At 42.2% G+C, this 21,385-nt stretch overlaps 1 protein-coding gene across 2 annotated transcripts in view; it reads right to left on the bottom strand.

The window, feature by feature from the left end:
- The window catches only part of LOC119973064 (receptor-type tyrosine-protein phosphatase gamma-like), a 1,019,600-nt gene that overhangs the window by 500,169 nt on the left and 498,046 nt on the right, over positions 1 to 21,385 (bottom strand). For both annotated transcript variants that reach the window (XM_038810525.1, XM_038810526.1), the window contains one exon: positions 16,589 to 16,737. In XM_038810525.1, coding sequence (XP_038666453.1) covers positions 16,589 to 16,737 — 149 coding nt within the window. The remainder of the gene's footprint in view (positions 1 to 16,588; positions 16,738 to 21,385) is intronic.

Below are 21,385 nucleotides of genomic sequence, written 5' to 3'. Positions count from 1 at the left end.
TGACATCACATGATGTCTCCATAATGCTGGCTTGTAGAGGCTGGCAACCCATTAGCTGAAATGCCTTGCTGTCATGACCTCCCCCGTTTCCCTTACAATTTTGTCGGACTTCAGGGGGCTCAGCATGCTCCTCTGCACCCAGATGGGTCCCTGCTGAGTCATCACTAAAGTCATCATCTGAGGATGCCTTGCAGTCTTCAATGTCCTCGTTTGACAGTTCTTCTCCCCTCCATAAAGCCAAGTTGTGCAGTAAACAACAACTATCAATGAGACATGAGTCGGTGCGTACTGCAGGGTACCAACTGCTTGGTCAAGCAGACCAATTGTCCTTTCTGTGGTCGCCCTTGTGGAGACATAGCTCACAATGTAACTCTCTGTCTCATAGTATGGGTGCCTGTTGCATGTTATGAGCCATGTCGCTAAAGGATAGTCCCGTCTCCCACTAACCAGGTGTCCAGATGAGCTGAGGGCATGAATACATGTGGCACCTCAGAATGCCTGAGGATATAGATGTCATAGCTGCCCCCAGGGTATCACACATACACGATACACAGATGGTGATCACATTCTTATTGCAAATTCAGATAATGAAATCCTTTCTGGATTATAAGCACCATTGGCTGGCCTACAGGCTCCTTAATGGCCATGTGAGTGAAGTAAATGGCCCCTTACTTTTTAGGGCATCTAGCAATGGACCCAAAGCCTCGGATTTTCTTGACCTGTGTCCTTCTTGGTGGTAAATCTTAGGCAAGTGTCCACTCTACAGACTGCTGCATTCATTACTACTGTGATGCAATGATGGACTGATGGTTGCTGATTCTCGAAATGACCAAGATCTCGAAATTTACGGCCACCATGACCTTCCCTGCCACAGGCATAGGATGGCTATCCATGCAGTTGGAACTTATCTCCCCTGCAAGTGTCCCTGCAAACCCTTCCTTCAGGATAATGCATTCTCCTTGAACAGCCAGCCCACTCTCCCCTCTAAACCCTCCTGGCCCTTCAGCACCACCATGACGCAAATGTAATTGCAAGTTGACTGCTGCTACCCCTGGCTAGCTGCCCTCTTCTCCCCCCTGTCCTCCTCATTTTATGAACTTCCACCATAGTGGACTGTTCCCATGGCCCCTGCTCCTCCTCTGTTTCAGCCTGCCCTATGATGGCTGAAATTCCACTACTCAGTGAGTCCCTTAAAGCTAAGCCCTTCACTGGCTCAACCTCAGTTGTCTGTTCAAGGTGCTCTGAGCACAACTTGTCTCAGCTGCAGTGCAGATGCAGCCTCTAACTCTTCACCTCATCTGCTCATGCCCTTCTCCCATCCTGTTGCACTTTTCATAATCCTGCCACGATTACTGCCCAACCATGAAGCCCGTTAGATCACAGTTAAATCACATGGACTACCAAAACATAGCTGCAAATTGGCAATTTGATTACCATAATAAGCCAACATTTGGCCTGTTTCAAAGGCAGGTGGGCTTTTAACTTTCAACCCCGCTTGCCTTCCGCAATATTGGAATCAGGCACAATTATTGTGGAGACCTGACCCAAAGGCCTCACATCCGATTTTACGGCGTATTGGGAGGCATATCTGCCCACATGCCCATCGTGGAAATCTGTCCTGAAAATTGTTTTAAAAAATTCAGTTTAAAATACCTTAATTTATTAATACCTCTATTAAATATACTGTCAGAACAGAATCCCTAAATTTAGAAGTGCAACAAGACACAATAAACTTTACTACAATTTAAACAACTAACTTCACGATAACTATTTCCTTTGTTAAGCACAAAGAAAAAAAATTGATTGGCAAACTGAAATATCTTGCAATAGGCACATGGAATAGAAACAAATATTATGGCTGCACTAGTACATTCAACTACAAGTTACAATGACATTTTACTATTGGAAAGGAAGAACATTTGTTATTAGAAAGGGGATATTTAGCACCCAAACATTCAGCGTGAGCATAAATGCTTGAATTAATTGTTTTCTACTGTTACTGCAGTACTTGTATTTGTTGTCACGATGGATAATTAATGCTGAGTAATCTAAAGCATGCTGTTTACCTTGTAATTCGAAGATTTAATACTTTCAGGACCTTAAAAACAATAGATTGAAACTAAACATTGCAAAATCAAATTTTCTTTGTTGCAAAATCAAATTCTCAATGCAACAGTGTGCGAGTATAAAAACTCAGTTATATCGTCCACTAACTTGCAGACATGACTCTGACTCTCAAGATACTTAGAAATTCAAGTATAAATGTCTATGTGTTATTACATTAAAATATAATTGAAAAGTATGGTATAAACTGAAAGTTCTGGATATGGGCCGCCTATCAATGTATGGTGTTTTTATGAGTATCTCCCATTCCTAATCCATGGACTTCGCACAGTAATTGCAGTAATTTATGATTTGAAAATCTGAGCTTTAACTAGATTTAAGACTGGGGTTGCAGCCAGCTGAATGGCAACCATGGATTCTGAACTGGTAGCGTTAGCATGGGTCCCACATATAGAAAGCAGCACTTAAATCCCGAGAGTGAATCAGGAGTATGTGGAAGTGAGTTGTCTTAATTCACCGAGAAGGGATCTGTTTACAGTGAGATACCCATCTGGTTGTCAAATCAGATACTCTTGCTGTGAAACGAAACCCTCAGTGCAAAGCAGGGTTTCAATCGACTTCTCCAAGAATATTTGATACATCAGATGGATTGAACAGGCTTCTGCAATCAAAGTTTCCTGCCAGCACTGATCTTCAGATTCATCTTTCACTCCATAATCTGCTCAATTCGAAAAAACCCTGTAAACAACTTCTGCAACCCTGGATTTACTATTGAGCACCCATTGGAGGCAACAGAAAGCAGAGCTGCCAATCAATGTGTCACAGCAAAGTGTTTAACAATAACTTGGAGGATAAATAGAGCCAATAAAAAATGCCAAGTGTGTCCACACCACTGTGGCCTCTACTCTGACAGCTATGTCTTATTGGTGATGTGAAACTCTGGCTTTTGTAAGCAATGTTTCAAGGACAGAACATGTCTTCTTGCCGTTATTATCTGATAGCAACAGCACTGCTGGTTCTGAGCACTGAGTCAAATGTCATTAATCCTAGTCGACAGATATCTTTCGCTGCCATGCAAGTGGCAGATCCTTAGAATCTGTCAATCATCTCATGTTGAACAAAAGAATGCCAGCAAAACAAACTAAAAAAAACTGAACTGATTATATTTCCCTACATCCAGAGCAGGAAACAAGCATTCATACTGTTAGGTCTCACCCCCACAACCCAAAAATGTGCAGGGTAGGTGGATTGTCCATGCTAAATTGCCCCTTAATTGGAAAAAAAGAATTGGGAACTCTAAATTTATTTTTAAAAGGTTAGTTTTTGAGTGTTGGGGAATAAAAATATATTACCGAAACCGGTTTTAAAATGTACTTTTCCTGATTAATTACATTCATGCATTAATGTTAATAGCTCTTTCTGAAGTTTAGATGGAAATGTTTTAATACCATTTGAAATGCTTTACAGAATTAAACCAAATTTTAACTATATTATGAAATTAATGTGACTTAAAAAGTTATTGAAAGAGACTTTCTTACCTATTATTAAAACACTCAAAATACTTTAAAGATGTTTAGAAGCATATCAAGACTAAAGATAGATGTAGATGATCCAGTAAGCTTTCCCCTCCCAGTCACGATGTTTGAAAACAAACTCCATTCAAGCTACATTAAGTTAAATAAATTAGAGGGATACTTGACAAATTACCTTGCAGTTCCAAAGGCTTAATTGTTATCCAAACAAGAAGTTATATCAGTAACAAAATAAAATAGCCTTTCTGACGTTTTATTTATTTCTGATTATGCTTCTGTGAAGTGCCTTGTGTGATTTTACATAAAAAGCAGAAGATAAGTGCAAATTGTTGTTGGTGATGTCTTCCTGCCTGCGTGCTTTACCCTGTAAAGTGCAGTTATTTACAAGCATTTTAAAGTAATTGTTCTGCTATTTATCCAACTCAGTTTTCTGTAATTTCAAATCCATAATGAGAGGATTGTTGCCAATGTTTTTCCTGAGTGCTGTCCTGAGTTTCTTGTTAATAGCCCAATGTGAATTACTTTTAATTCCCTGGCTTTTCATCAGAGCTGACAAGCTGCTCATTTTTGTCCTTGAAAATATTCTCACTTGTTACTTTTTGAAGCCACTGAATCTTAAAGCTGTATGGTTTCAGAGGCATTGGCATGCTCTGGTACCTCACCCAAGTTGTCGTTGTTTATGTATAAGGCAAAAAAAAGGGGAGTCATGAGAACAGAAAATATTTGAAAAACTCAGGTCTGGCAGCACCTGTGGGGAGAGAACCAGAGTTAATGTTTTGTGCCCTTATGACTTTTTTCAGCCCTGGAGGGTATTAGTCTAGGGCCCAAAATTCACTGCCTGGAGTTTATTTAGAACTTGAGATTGTCAGCGGATAATAATAAAGACCAGGAAACATAATGAGAAGTACACCCAATACTTATATATTGTTAACATAAAAATAGATGTTGCAAGCAAGCACACGTTTGCAATACACTTTCCTTCTTTAATAATAGGTAAGAAAATCTCTTTCAATAACTTTTTAAGTCATATTAATTTCATAATATAGTTAAAATTTGGTTTAATTCTGTAAAGCATTTCAAATGGTATTAAAACATTTCTTAATGAAATAATAAAGCCTTAAAATAAGAAACCCCGGGCAGCAGGGTGGTGCAGTGGTTAGCAATGCTGCCTACAGCACGGAGAACCCAGGTTTGATCCCGGCTCTGGGTCACTGTTCGTGTGGAGTTTGCACATTTTCCCCATGTCTGTGTGGGTTTCACCCCCACAGCCCAAAGATGTGCAGGTGAGGTGGATTGGCCATGCTAAATTGCCCCTTAATTGGAGAAAACATAATTGGGTACTCTAAATTTAAAAAAATAATAAAAACACCTCCAAGCAGGAATGTCCATCAGTTGTGACAGTGGAGCCAAGAGAAACAAATACAATTGAATATTGTACATCTTACACAACACAGGTAATGGTTTATCTCACTGTTGATCAAATCGGTCTCAGTTAGAAAAATTGGAGTGTAACAAATGCGACCGAAAAGTAGTGATGAAAAGCCTTCAGATGAGAAACTGGGCTTGATAGAAGGGCCTGCTTGTGGTAGTTCAATTGGTCCTCTTAGAGCCTGAATGCATGCCCATGGCATACAGGCATACCTGTGAGGTGAATCACACTGATGAAGGCATTACCATGCATGCAGTGAACGCCCGTCAGAAGTATGCAGAGCAGGCAGATCACGATGGCAGTGTTTAAGCCCGATTGATACCAGGCAACCCACCCAGGAGCTCAGCACTGCAACTAATGACCTCTCTCAACCTTGCACAGCTGAACATATGTTCAGCAGCAGGAACTTTGTTCCATCAGTGCTAAAGAGAACACTGCCCTCAGGTTAGTTGAGGCTGATTTCCTTTGGCTGTTTCTGCAATGTGTTATGATCCAAGCTGATGTTGATACTGAACAAGTCAGATACCACCGATCCTAACTTGCTTTTTAGAAACCTTACAACAGCAGTTTAAAGTCCAACAGGTTTGTTTAGAATCACTAGCATTCGGAGAGCAGCTCCTCCGATTCACCTGAGGAAAGAGCTACGCTCCGAAAGTTGATGATTCGAAACAAACCTGTTGGACTTTAACCTGGTGTTGCAAGACTTCTTACTGTGCCCACCCCAGTCCAACACCGGCATCTCCACATCTTTTTAAAAAGGCAGAGGAAAGTTACTGAACAAATTCACAGGAGTCTGCTAATGGACTTTCAATACAAAGAATAAAATATTCTTTAAAACAAGAAAAGTGAATTATATTACACCAGACACAAAGGTTGGAAAGATCTGAATACAAACACAAAATGATGGTTCAAATTCACATAATTCCTTTACCGCAGAAAGAATCTCCCACTAGCTTGACACAAAGGCTTGGGACTGGCACAGCTGCAAACAGTTTTCTGCCAGCGAATTCATGAGCATTCAGTTGATGTATCTCACCCAACTTGAATCTCTACCCAAGATACCCTAAACACCCAAAAAACACACGCTAAACTCATTATTTCTTCAACTACAGAGCAAACAAATGAGTTTCTTAAACTCAGTCTTCTAGCAGGGCCCCACTTAACTGATCACTTTACTGAATCCCATAACTGATTAAGTTAACTACTGTTCCACTAACCTTGTAGTTTTTTTCTTCTCACAGAACTTCAAGTCCCTGTCTTCTCTCTCTGGCACACATATTGTACTCCAAGTTCTATGAATCAATTATAAAAGTATCAGATTTTTTTTTTTTTAAAGAGCCATGGGTGTATGGGGCAAAATATTTGGCCCCGTTGTACCGGGGTCAGGGCTATAAAATGCAGCATGCCGCTCAAATGTCCATTTACTTGGCTGGACCGGAAGATGTCATCGGTGAGAGGAGCTGTAAAATTCCACCCTGATTTCATTAGTGCTCTGTGGCTGAACAAATAATACTTGATATACACCCTACAATAATAACGAATATATAGCAATTCAAAATATATAAGTCAGGTGACAAAGAATGCTGTCTCTTTTGTTGTGATTGATTGTGGTTCTTTTCTTGGTAATCCTGCACCTTTCACATTGATATTTTGTGTTGGGTAGGACTGCTAAAAAACATTTACAGCAGTTATAAGAAAGCCCCATGCAACTTAAAAGATATTGGCCCTGATGTTCCAAGGATGGCCATCAGATCCAAGCAGATGGCATATGATCCAGCGGGTTATTTGTAAGACAGGAATCACAAGAAAGATATCTGAAACCTAATTGCTCTGAACTCCAATTTCTCTCTTTGCGCAGGAAAAGTTGAGGCACAAGAGGAGAGAGAAAGAGAACATGGGAGGGTGCCAGTCTGACTTCAAGAACCTCAGTGACCTTGAGAAGCAGGCACTCCAGCTGGCAAGGGAGATCCACAGTCAAGGATCCATGAATGACACATAGGAACCTAAGGGTTGAGCTTTCCTTCATGTTGGAGGCAGCTCATACAGTCACTCGCTCTCTTATCTCTGACACTCAGGTCCCACCAGGAAGAGGAGACCCTGTCCAGCAGTTCCCCCAGCCCACAGAGGACATTGGGGCGGAGGAAAAAAATTGCACCTGTCAAGGCATCAAAACAATCATCTGCATCCTCCATCAATACAGAGACACACACACACCTTTTAAAAAATTAATTCATGCAACGTCGGTGTCGCAGGCTGGGTCAGCATCATTGGCCATCCTGGAGGGCAGTTCAGAGATAGCCATTTTGTTGTGGGTCTGGAATCAGGGTGAAGGCCAGACCAGCTAAGGACAACAGATTCCCATCTCTGAAGAACCTCAATGAACTAGACTTAATTAAAATTTCACCATGGGGAGAATCAAACCTGGCTCCCCAAAGCAGTACCATGGGTCTTCTGGATTAGTTGTCCAGTGACAATACCACTACACCACCGCCTCTTCATACCTCAGTGGGTATTACATGTAGTTCAGACAACATCTCACATTTTGGTGGTCACCACATGGACATGGGTCCGCAGCAGGAAGAGGAAGGGAAAACCAAACTTACTGGCCCCGAGAGGACTGCTGGGGAAGAGGCATCTACAATGTGCAAGTCAGATGACAGGCCTCTGGGATCAGATCTACACAAGATGCTGTGCAAACTGCAAGAGAAGGGGAGCATCAGACAGAGGTAGTAGAGCCCCTCAACAGAGCGGCAAGTGAAATGAAGGAGTCCAGGATACTACTGGTTGATGAAATGGTACTGACATGTGTACACATCAAGGTCTCCATGCGGAGGGTGGCGGATGCCATGGAGAACTTTGTCCTGCAACCAGTTTCTGTCAAGGGCGGAAAGGTGAGTGACACAATACTTTCAGCAGGTGTCAAGCCCTCACACTCTGACTTTCTTTTTTTTGAGAAATATTTTATTAAGGCATTTATATTTTCCCATAACAAATATAATCACACATCAAAACAAACCAACAGGGCTGCAATTCACAAACTTAACTAAATAGCCCACCATCCCACCCTCCCCACTTCCCAATGCACCTGCCTCCACATTTTAACCCCCAAGACATCGGCCTCTCTCTCCCCCTGAACTCCTGGGTCTGCCGACACTCTGAATATCGCTACTTCTGGACTCGGGACCACCTTCACCTTCAGGACCTCTGACATTAAGTTGGCAAAATGTTGCCTGCCTGAATCCCCCAAGCTTCGGACATGCCCAGAACATGTGGACATGATTCACAGGCCCACCCGCACACCACCCACACCTGTCTTTTATCCCTTCAAAAAAACCTGCTCATCCTGGCCACAGTCATATGTGCCCTGCGAACCACCTTAAACTGGATAATACATAGAATTTACAGTGCGGAAGGAGGCCATTCGGCCCATCGAGTCTGCACCGGCTCTTGGAAAGAGCACCCTACCCAAGGTCAACACAGTAACCCCACCCAACACTGAGGGCAATTTTGGACACTAAGGGCAATTTATCATGGCCAATCCACCTAACCTGCACATCTTTGGACTGTGGGAGGAAACCGGAGCACCCGGAGGAAACCCACGCACACAGGGGGAGGATGTGCAGACTCCACACAGACAGTGACCCAAGCCGGAATCGAACGTGGGACCCTGGAGCTGTGAAGCGATTGTGCTATCCACAATGCTACCGTGCTACCTCACGGTAAGGATAGTTCACAACGAGGATGCATTCACCCTCCTCAGAACCTCCTCCCACAGCCCAACTTCCAACTCTCTATCCAAGTCTTCCTCCCACTCACGCTTCACTAATACAATTGAGGCCCTCTCCCAATCCATCAGCTCCTTGTAAATCTCCAACACATTCCCCTCCCCTACTCTTGTTCTTGACACCGCCTTGTCCTGTAGTCCCTGGGCGGCAGCACTCTCTGACTTTCTCAACATTTTAATACTCAGACCATTACACACAGTAGCTCCACTCATTCTTCTCTCTCCAGGCAGCTCACACCCCATCTGAACAGCCAACTCTGACCCTCAACTTTGTGCAACCTAACACCTGCTTCACAGTAACCCTGCACAAACGTCATCCTTCCCCGCTCTCCATCCAATTCATTTCTCAGAACATTCTGCTTTTTCAGCCCACAAAAGAAAGCACAGAGCCTCAAGGGTAGGCAGAGAAGCAGAGAGGGGAAGGGGTGTGACTGATGATAGCCATCTTCAGGGTCATTGACAATGCATGCCGGCTTGTGCATTGCAAAGGATGCCTTGTTCCAGTAGACTGCAGATGTTAGCACCCATCTGCTGTGAAAGCCTGAGCCTCCAAAGGCACTGGTGCTCACACACATCAAGAGGACTCATTGTTTGCATGCAGACACTCTTCTGAGGGTCTCACCTTCTTCTAGCTGAATCTCTGCGTCCACCTTCCCGGACCTTTCCAGAGGCATGTACAAGGGGAGAAGGCAACTCTTATTGCTTCTGCTGTTTAGAGTTCTGATTACTGATGCTTTACTGATTTTTCCCTCTTGTTCCTCATCAAAAGTGCAAGGTATAGCCTGTTATTTAATTTATTATTTCATGGGATGGCTAACGATTGTTGCTCACCCCTAATTGCCCTTAAACTGAGTGGTTTCTAAGGCTATTTCAGGGGGTAGTTAATAGTTAATCACATTACTGTGGGTCTAGAGTCACATGTCGACCATGCCAAGTAAGGACATTAGTGAACAAGATGGTTTTTATGACCACCAACAACGGTTTCACGGTCAGTATTACTAAAATGAGCTTTTTATTAATTGAATTAAATATTAATTAAATTCCACCAGCTACTGTGGCTGGTTTTTAACACATCACCAGAGCATGCAACTAATTACTAATCCAGTGACATTATTACCATGCCACCACCTTCTAAAATTTCATTTATGCTAGCCCAGCATTTATTAACCATCCTTAACTGCCCTCAAGGAGGTGATGCTGAGTGCCTTCTTGAATAGATGGGACACACTACTGTCACCGTGCATCAGTGGTGGAGAGAGTGAATGTTTGTGGAAGACATGCCAATCAACTGCTCTGCTTTTTCCTGGATGGTGTCAAGGTTCTTGAGTGTTGTTGCAGCTGCACACATCCAGGCAAGTGGAGAGTATTCCATCACACTCGTGACTTATGTCTTGGAGATGGTGTACAGGCTCTGGGGAGTGAGATGGGGAGATGCTCATGGCATGATTCCTAGCCTTTGACCTGCTCTTGTAGCCACAGTATTTATATGATTGGCCCAGTCACTTTCAGGTCAATTTCAATGGTAGTGAGGGATTCAGCAATGGTTATGTCATTAAATGTAAAGGAGCGATGGTTAGATTCTCTCTTGTTGCAGATGGTCATTGCCTGATATTTATGAGATGCAAATGTTTCTTCCACTTGTCAGCCCAAACCTGGATATTATCTAGGTCTTATGGCATTTAGTATCTGTCGCAAATGGTGCTGAATAGTGTGCAATCATCTGATAACATCCCTATTTCTGACCTTATGATGGAGGGAAGGTCATTGTTGAAGCAGCTGAAAATGGTTGGGCTGAGGAAACTACCTGAGGAATTTCTGCAGTGATGTCCTGGGACTGAGATGATTGGCATCCAACAACTACATCCATTTCCCGTTGTGCTATGTGTGATTCCAACCAGCAGAGAGCTCTCTCCCTGACTCCAGTTATGCAAAGGCTCCTTGATGTCATACTTGGTCAAATGCTTCCTTGATGTCAAGGGCCGTCACTCTCATCTCACCTCTGGAGTTCAGCTCTTTTGTCCCTGTTTGAACATGAAGTCAGGAGCTGAGTGACCTTGGCAGAACCTAAACTGACCATTAGTAAGCAGGAAATTGTTAACTAAGTGCCACATGATAGTTCTGTCGATGACAGTCTCACAAGTCTCCCTGTGTCTCCCGATGCATAATCAGCTCCCATGTTGAGGTGAAGGCTGAGAGCAGGGATATACAGATCAAAGCAACCTCTCACCTTGACATGGCTCCAATTATTCAATTTCACTGTTTGAAGGCTTCCTAACCGGTCAGTTTCACTGAACAAGCACTCTCCATTTTGTACTTTCCTGTTTGACCCTGGCGACTTGTAGAGACCGATCACTTTAGAACATACTTCTCAAGTTCAAAAACTATAGAAATTAGGGCAGCACGGAGTGCAGACACTGCTGCCTCACGGCGCTGAGGTCCCAGGTTTGATCCCGGCTCTGGGTCATTGTCCGTGTGGAGTTTGCACATTCTCGTGAGTTTCGCCCCCACAACCCAAAGATGTGCAGGGCAGGTGGATTGGCCACGCTAAAATTGCCCCTTAATTGGATAAAATGAATTGGGTACTCTGAATTTATTTTTAAAAACAACTACACAAATGAGAGAGCTCAGGAAGCATATTTGTCGATTGTTGAAGATAATATTAGATTACCTTCAAAGTTAATTACATTTTTGTATATTGCAATACTTTTCCTGACCGCTGCATACTTGAATGCAATTCTGGCTGCGTCACATCTGGAGGTGGATTCCCAAATTATGCCATTTTTCTGGGATTTAATTGCCTCTTTGCACCTGAGCCCACTCCCCAAGGCAGTTAAATTTCTACCCATTAGTTGTCTTTCTCTTTGCCTGACCTGTTGAAAAATGCTCCAGAAATCTTCATTTTATTTCAGGTTTTGAGTATTTCCAGTATTTTGCTTTTGAGTTATCGATTATTTTCTGTGGGTGTATGTCCTCCCATAAATTTGTAATTCTAACACTTGGTACACTTTTGGTATTTTGGAGCCCAGCTGTGATTTTGACTGGACAATTTTTTAAAAAATAAACAAAACTAATTTTGTTAAGCCCACTCTATTATGTTGAAGTATTCGCAATTCTTCAAATTGTGTGGCAAGATTTGTCAAAATAGCATACAGGTTGGAGGGTGGGTCTGAAATCAATTGCTCCTGATAAGCTCCAGCTCCAACTTCAAAATAAAAGGGCTGATACTGATCATTTCTACTGCTAATAAAAATCAAGCAGATATTTCTTGTCAAACAAAGGGCTGAAATGCTATCTATCTATTTAATAATCTGGCAATTGGCATGCATTCTAATTGTTAGTGCTCACTTTCCTTGCAAGATCCTAGCATGAGGTCATACAGTTCCCAATTCCATCTTACTGAAAGTCTCTTGTGTTTCTCAAGGTGAGAACAGGGGAGTCTATTAGGAATCACACTCAGCTTGGTCAGAAGCAAACAAGCCAGATACCCAGGACAGCTGAGAGAAAATAAAATGTTAATTAAAAAGAACAAAATCTACATTTGCCACCCCAAAATCACTTGCAGAATTTCATGGTGATTCCTAAATTCAGATTAGGAAATTATTTGGAGGATGGGGCAAAGATCATTATTGTTTTGACTGCAGTCAAATCGTAAAACATTCATTAGCGACAGGTTTACTATTTTGCTAAACCTAGCATTGCCTCATAGTCTATTGCTTTTTACTGGTGTGCTTACGAAAAAATGTTTTTAAAACAAGTTTATAAATTCCGAGAATGCCATCTCAGAAAATGGGGCTTCTATCATGTCTGTGTTTTTCCTTAACTTAACTGTCCCTTTGTGGTTGACAGGGCACTCTACTGGGTTCAATCAGTTTTCCACACCTCTGCCCTCACACTTTCTCCTCCCTCCCAGTTGCATGATAGGGTCCCTGTTGTCCTTACTTTTCATCCCATCAACCACCACACTCAAAGGATCATTCTCTGCCATTTCTGCCAACTCCAGCATGTTGCAACCACAAAACACATATTCTCCTCACAACCCTATCAGCATTCTGCAAGGACTGCTACCTCAGTGACACCCTGGTTCACCATTACATCACCCCCAACTCCTCATCCCCCAACCATGGCACCTTCCCTTGTAAGCGCAGAAGGTGCAACACACCTGCCCTTTTACCTCCTCAACATCCAAGGCCCCAAACATTCCTTTCGGGTGAAGCAGCATTTCACTTGCATCTCCTTTAATTTAGTCCAATATATTCACTGCCCTGAATGCAGTCTTCTCTAAATTGGGGAGACTAAATGCAAAACAGGTGACCGCTTTGAGGAAGACATTCGCTGAGCCCACAAGCAATCTTCCTGTTGCTTGTCATTTTAACACAGCATTTTAACACAGTGCTCTCATGTCCATATGTCTGTTCTTGGCCTACTACAATGTTCCAGTGAAGCCTAACACAAACTGGAGGAACAACACCTCATCTTCCAATTAGGCATGTTACAGCCCCCAAGACTCAACACTGAGTTCAACAACTTGAGACTGAGACCTTGCGCCTCAATATTGACCCTTTTTTTAATCCAAAAAATGGATTGACCCAAGGCAATTAGATAATTGCAGTACTATTCAGTAGATAATTTCTACCTCTCAAGAGTTCTGAAGAAGACATCTAGATTTGAAATGTTAAACCTGTTCTTCTCTCCACAAATGCTATCAGCATTTTCTCTTTTCGTTATAAATTCTGGGTACATGGAACAACCAAAAATATTCAACTATTATTAGGATCGACTGCTAAAAAGTGCTACTTTGTGATTTTGGTCAGGCGATCCCTTCTGTGCAGCACATGAGAATGGATCTGGACTCACCCACCATCGAATCATCCTTCCAGCATCTACCCCCTCATTCTCCTGAACTCCAGTGAATACAATCCTAACCAATTTAATCTCTCCTCATACATCAGTCCTGCCATCCCAGTAAATCTTTGCTGCGCTCACTCTAGCGCAAGAAGATCCCTCCTCAGAAAAGGAAGCCAAAACTGCACACAATATTCCAGGTGTGGCCTCATCAAGGTCCTGGATAATTGCAGCAAGGCATCCCTGCTCCTGTACTTGAATCCTCTCGCAATGAAGGCCAGCACACCATTTGCCTTCTTTACCGCCTGCTGTATCTGCATGCTTACCTTTAGAGACTGGTGTACGAGAACACCCAGGTCTAGTTGCACATTCCCCTCTCCTAATTTATGACCATTCAGATAAGTCACCTTCTCGTTTTTGCTGCCAAAGTGGATAACCTCGCATGTATCCAAATTATACCGCATCTGCCATTCATTTGCCCACTCACTCAACTTGTCAAAATCACACTGAAGGATCTCTGCATCCTCCTCATGGATCATCCTCCCACCCAACTTGGTGTCATCTGCAAAGTTGGAGATATTATATTTTGTTCCCTCATCTAAATCATTAAAATCAATCGTGAACAGCTGCGGTCCTAGAACCAATCCCTGTGGTACCCCACTAGTCACTGCCTGCAAATTTGAAAAAGACCCGTTCATTTGAAAAAGACCCATCAATTTATTTCCTGTCTGCGAACCAGTTTTCTATCCATCTCAATACACTACCCCTAATCCATGGGCTTTCATTTTACATGCAAATCTCTTATGCAGGATTTCCCCTTCATAAATCCATGCTAACTCTGTCCGATCGTGCCACGATTTTCTAAGTGCTCAGCTACAAAATCTTTGATAATAAATTCAAGAATTTTCTCCACTACTGATGTCAGGCTTACTGGTCTAAAATCCCCTGTTTTCTCTCTACCTCTTTGTTTAAAAATAGTTTAACTTTAGCTACCCTCCAATCTACATGAACTGCCCCAGGGTCTATAGAATCCTGTGAGATGACCACCAATGCATCTGCTATTTTGAGAGCCCAGTACTCTGGGATGTAGATTATCAGGGCCTGGGGATTTATCAACTTTCAATCCCATCAATTTGCCCAACACCATTTCTCCACTAATATCAATCTCCTTCAGTTCCTCCCTCTCACTAAACCCTGCATTTTCTAACATTTTTGGTATCTAATTTGTTTCCTCATTTGTGAAGACAGAACCAAAGTATGTATTTAGTTGCTCAGCCATTTCTTTGTCCCCATTATACACTCCCCTATTCCTGACTGTAAGGGACCTACATCTGTCTTCACCAATCTTTTTCTCTTCACATACCTATAGAAACGTTTACAGTCAGTTTTTATGTTCCTTGCAAGATTACTCTCGTGCTCTATTCTGGTTGGGCACAGGGGTAAATAGCTGGTTTTTAAAGCCAACCATGGCAGGCCAATAGCGCAGGTTCAATTCCCGTACCAGTCTCCCCGAACAGACGCCGGAATGTGGCGACTAGGGGCTTTTCACAATAACTTCATTTTGAAGCCTACTTGTGACAATAAGTGATTTTCATTTCATTTCATTTTCCCCTTCATAATCAATCCCTTGGTCCTTCTTTGCTGAATTCTAAATTGCTCTAAACCCCAGACCTGTTGTTTTTCTTTGCCAATTTGTATTCTTCTTCTTTAGATCGAATACTGTCTTTAATTTCCCCTGTAAACCATGGATGGATTGACCACCTTTCCACTTTTACTTTTGTGCCAGGCAGGAATAATCAATTGTTGTAGTTCCCCCTTGAGATCCTTGAATGTTAGCCACTGCCTGTCCACTGTCACCCCTTTAAGTAACGTTACCCAATCGATCAAAGCCAACTCATGCTTCATATATCATAGTTTCCTTTATTAAGATTCAGTGCCCTACTCTCAGAATCAACTACTTCACTCTCCATCTTGATGAAAAATTCTGTCATAATATGGTTGCTCATCCCCAAGGGGGTCTTGCACAACGAGATTCCCAATAATTCCGTTCTCATTGCACAGTACCCAATCTAGGATGGCCTGTTTTTATGGTCATCTTTTAATCAACATTGCAAAGAAACCAAATACATGGTCATTATCACTTTACAGTTTGTGGAACCTTGCTGTGCACAAATTGGCTGCCACATTCTCTATATTACAATAGTGATTACAGACCTACAACAAACCCTAAAAATCAGTAGAATTATCAAAATCTCACATCGGCTGTAAAGTGCTTTGATAGGTCTGTTGGTTATGAAATGTGCAATATAAATGCAAGTTTTTTGGGGGATCGAGATGTGGGGATCTTCTCTTAGAAATCAGTTTGGCCTGTGCCAAACCAGCCCCCAATGGCTGCCACTCCACAACATAAAAGTGAATTTAACAAGATACTAATTGGCAATCTCATTTAAAGAAACTATAAGAATTGCTGGCATCAAAAATGGTCATCTTAGATGATCTTCTGAGGTTGAATTAAAAGACGTTGATACAAAATATTTTAAAGAACGTTTTGAAACTTGGAATAGCATTTCCTTCCACAGTAACACGCAAGCCAAGAAAGATGTATTGAACACTCAGTCTGTTTTTTTATTTCATGTGTTGTAAGCAATGTTATGAATTGTCTTCGAAATTTGGATTTGTGCTCCTTCCACATAACCAGCTGCCTGGGAAGAATGATCGTGACGGAGACATTGGGAAAGCACCAGCCTTCAGAGTTTTCACACGTAAACTAAACAAAAACCTTCAAAATGGAACACAAATGTGAATTCTGACCTGTGATGTAAATAAATATCCAATGAAGGCACAACTGAACCATGTCTTCATGCCACACTAACAGAACAGACATATTTTTATTATCAGGTGAAATAACATCATTCACCAATTTAATGCTTTTCTCACCTCAATGGGATATCTTTTTCCTTCAAGACTGTGTTCTGAACCTGGAAAACCTTTATTCTGACCCCAGTGAAATTCCAGCTTTTCTGCTTTAAGTCTATCTGGAAGATCAGCTCCACTGACAAAATAATCATCCTGCAGTAGAACAGCAACTGCAAGACAACAAGATAGCAAAAGATTTGTTAGCAGGTTACCAACATAAAATGGTTGAACACATATCACAACTCATTAAAAATACTTTATTTGCACAGACACACGTACACACACTATATCAAACATGTTGCATCAAATGTTTCCCTGATCGAATAGAATCATAGAACCCCTACAATGCAGAAGGAGGGCATTCAACCCATTGAGTCTGCACTGACCCTCCACACCTGACTTAGCCCATCGCACTAACCCGACCTAACCTTATTGGACACTAAGGGGCAATTTAGCATGGCCAATCCGGAGCACTCGGAGAAAACCCACGCAGACACGGAGAGAACATGCGAACTCCACACAGACAGTTACCCGAGGTTGGAATTGGACCCTCGTTCTTGGCACTGTAAGGCAGCAGTACTAACCACTGTGTCACCATGCTGCCCCATATATATTCCTGTGTTCACATTTATTATGAGTTTTGACAATGTTAACTTATCAATCTAGCCATGAGGCTCCCATGAATTATGTGAACATTTCTTTCATGTACCATTATTCCCTCGGTCACTGAAATACCTAATGTCCAAATTCAGAGTTTAGACAGAAAGACAAAATACATAACACATTTAAATTGACGTACTGAAATGACTTTTCTGTCTTTTGATGATTGAATTTGATGTTTTTGCTCGAAAGCCTCCACCAACAGTCTGGGTTTGAATTTAATAGCTTTGCTCTGATCTAAGACTTTGAGCTGAATTTGGATTATGCAGTCTGAGCATGTGCAGTGTACCTAATTGCCCAATACCTTTCAATCAGCTGAACAGATTAGATATTTTCCTTTAGCTTCTATTACTCTGCTCAGGAGCTTTTCTTCAAATCATTTTCAAAAGGACAAGTGCAAATTTCAGAAGCTTTAATGAAGTCAAATTTATATTCAGTGATTTAAACATAGCTGTGCTTTGATAATAAACAGATGTATAAAGGTCAATACTTTTTTTTCTAACTTCTTTGTTTAATCAGTTTAAATTCTGAAAGCAAAAAAATGACCAAGCTTCTCCAGGGCTGCCACTAGCCACATGATTCGTGATGGCCTACTGAATCCTGTGGTGGGCCAAAATAGAGATCTATTCCGGGCGTCAGACCCATCAGTCTCCCGGCCCGCCGTCCAGAACAGATTCATCAGCATTCAACTGAATGCATCAGGTCGAAGTCTGATTCAAGTGCAGCTGATGCTGCTCCCGCATCCCAGATGGGAGTCATACGGTCGTGATTTGATGCAAGTATTTAAAAGCAGGTTCTGGTGGCTTGCAGTCTGAGAGGTGACAAGGGGGTGAGTACCCTCCATACAATCGCCTACAGAGTGCTGAGAGGGGCCCTTCATGGTCGATGGGGCAAGGGGGCTTGAACTGGGCTGGAGGGGCTCAGGTCAGGGGTCTTTCTTGGGTTGGGGCTTGTTTGGCTGCTCTTCCGATCTACAGCCTTTGAACCGTTTAAACAGTCAGTCAGCGTCTCAAAAATACACATCACTCATAATAAAGTGAAAGTGTTCTCATCCGCACCTCTGAACCCATTAAACATTCTGTCAGTATCTCAAAAATAAACACCTCTCATAATAAAGTGCAAGTGATCATATCTCTACCCCTAAACCCGCTAAAACATCTGTCAGTATGCCACGTTTATAGGTCAGTGAGATGAAGCTAAAAATAATCAGTTTAATATGGTGGAAACCTTTGAAGTGTATTTCTCACAGTAAATTTCACAGCCTTTTAAAGTATAGAATCCTGTTTTTATGTCTGGAAGGCTATAAGTTTTGAACTGCATTGTTTACATTTAATTTTGCACCCCATTGCCTCCTAAAACTTTTTGATTAATAGTTCAAGGCAGTTTCAAAGGGGAGATTAGGATTTATTTTATATAGCTCTGTAATGATCCATTAACTCAGGGGAGCAGGTGGTTTTCTAACCGCATTTTGTTTTAAGAGGCTGTCTCTTTTTGCTCAAGTGTTTCTTAGAAAGAGCAGGGCAGCTCTTTGTGCCCACTCACTTAACTTTTCTATATCCCTTTGCAAACTTCTGTCCTCTTCAAAACTTACTCTCTGACCTGTCTTTATATCATCAGCAAATTAGCAACCATACATTTGGTCTCTTCATCTAAGTCATTGGTATGGGTTGTAAATAGTTGAGGTCCCAGCACCCATCCCTGTGGCACTCCACCAGTTAGTTTGCCAACACAAAAGTTACCCACTAATCGTACTCTCTACTTCCTGTTCATCAACCAATCCTCCATGCTGATAGATTACCACACAGATGCGGAGCAGGAAGAGATGTGGAAGGGAGGAAAAAACAGGTTGTGGGCTTTTTTGATTTGATCTATTGTCACATGTACCTAAGTACAGTGAAAAGTATTTTTCTTTGGCCAAGGGAACGTACATAGTAGACAAAAAGAATAATCAACAGAGTACATTGACAAATGGTACATCGACAAACAGTGATTGGCCACAGTATGAAACAAGGAGCCAAACAAAGCAAATACATGAGCAAGAGCAGCATAGGGCGTCGTGAATAGTGTTATTCCAGGAAACAGATCAGTCCGAGAGGGAGTCATAGACATAGAACATAGACATAGAACAGTACAGCACAGAACAGGCCGTTCGGCCCTCGATGTTGTGCCGAGCAATGATCACCCTACTCAAACCCATGTATCCACCCTATACCCGTAACCCAACACCCCCCCCCCCTTACTTTTTAGGACACTACGGGCAATTTAGCATGGCCAATCCACCTAACCCGCACATCTTTGAACTGTGGGAGGAAACCGGAGCACCCGGAGGAAACCCACGCACACACGGGGAAGACGTGCAGACTCCACACAGACAGTGACCCAGCCGGTAATCAAACCTGGGACCCTGGAGCTGTGAAGCATTTATGCTAACCACCATGCTACCGTGCTGCCCCTGAGGAGTCGTTGAGGAGTCTTGTAGCTATGGGGAAGAAGCTGTTCCTATGTCTGGATGTGCGGGTCTTCAGACTTCAGTACCTTCTGCCTGATGGAAGGGTCTGGAAGAAGGCAATGCCTGGGTGGGAGGGGTCTCTGATAATACTGTCTGCCTTCCTGAGGTAGTGGGAGGTGTACACAGAATCAATGTAAGACTGGCAAGCTTGTGTGATGCGTTTGGATGAGTTCACCAACTCTGCAGTTTCTTGTGATCTTGGACCGAGCAGTTGTCATACCAGGCTGTGATGCAGCTGGATAGGATACTCTCTATTGCAATCAATAGAAGTTTGAGAGAGTTGATTTTGTTTATGCCGGATTTCTTTAGCTTCCGTAGGAGGTAGAGACGTTGTTGGGCTTTCTTGACTGTTGCGTCAACATGAGTGGACCAGGACAGACTGTTGGTGATGGTGACTCCCAGGATCTTAAATCTAGCGATCATTTTTGGGTGTTAATGGGCAGAGGCAGAGAGACAGAGAAAGGCAGAGAGAGATATAAAGAGAAGGATATGGGTAGCAAGGAGGAAGAGAGATGTTTACCAGAGGCAGAGAAGGACAAAGGCAGAGAGAGAGAGAGAGAGCGATGTTTATGGAAAGGTGCCGAGAACTGTCTTTGATGTTTTTACAGAGTGATTACTTTCATTACTTTACAACTTGGTCTGAGAAGGGTGATGAAAATTCTCTTCAATTCTTAAAGTTAAGCCTTTTCATCTTCATTAATTACTGCTGATTTCTGGTAATTGATACTTTGCTTTTTATCTATCTCACTTGTTATCTTTTTAAAGGTTAATACATTTTCTGAATTAAACATTTAACATGTTCTTTTTTGACAAATGGTTATGTCTCTAGAATTTGATGTGATTTGCGATTGAGGGGTTATTGCAAACAAGTGAACCCCATAATTCTTGGCCTTATGGGGATTGTGGAAGAGAGTGGCATGGAGGGGGGGATTAAAGGAGAGCTGAGTAACAGCAGAGAAAATGGGAGAGCAAGCTATAATAGTTCAAATGGATAAGGTAGGGATAGTGAAGTGCATGAGGGGCTGATAGAAATCAAAGTTGTAGGCAGGAGATGAAGGGGTAGTGAATGAGGGGCAGCCATCGAGAATCAAATGTTCCCTGTAACCCACAAATGCAACCTGCAGCATTGGTGGCTTCTTTACATACCATACCAAACAATTCCATATTACCCTCCACTTTATACCTGTAAAAATGCAAACTACAGAGCAAAGGAAGTAAAAATAGAGTTGAGGAAGAGAAACAGAAAATAGGACAGGAAACAGGGAAACAATAAATGAAGGGAGTAGAGACAGGTCAAGGAGCATTGAAACTCTCGTACTTGCCATTTGCAATGCCATAGGAAACTGATTTGCTTTATATCAATATAAAATCTGACGTATAGTGCACATTTGTTGCAAGAAGCACAATTACTTCCTTTAGATTTCAGTCATCACACTTTGACAAAGACACAGCACAACTGCTGGCTTCAATTAAAGACTTTTTTTTGATGATTTCTAATTTTCAATGTTGGCCAATCAAAAACCTATTGGGAGAAGTTTCAATCTTAGCTGTCTGGTTTCTGCCGAGCATTTAAAACTGCCCTGGTTATTTACCTGCATTGGTGCTGAATGGAACTAACCCAGGGGTGGGCAAACTACGGCCCGCGGGCC

The sequence above is a fragment of the Scyliorhinus canicula genome, chromosome 11 (assembly GCF_902713615.1).
Source record: "Scyliorhinus canicula chromosome 11, sScyCan1.1, whole genome shotgun sequence".
Taxonomy (NCBI): domain Eukaryota; kingdom Metazoa; phylum Chordata; class Chondrichthyes; order Carcharhiniformes; family Scyliorhinidae; genus Scyliorhinus; species Scyliorhinus canicula.
This window is presented reverse-complemented; position numbering and strand designations above follow the sequence as displayed.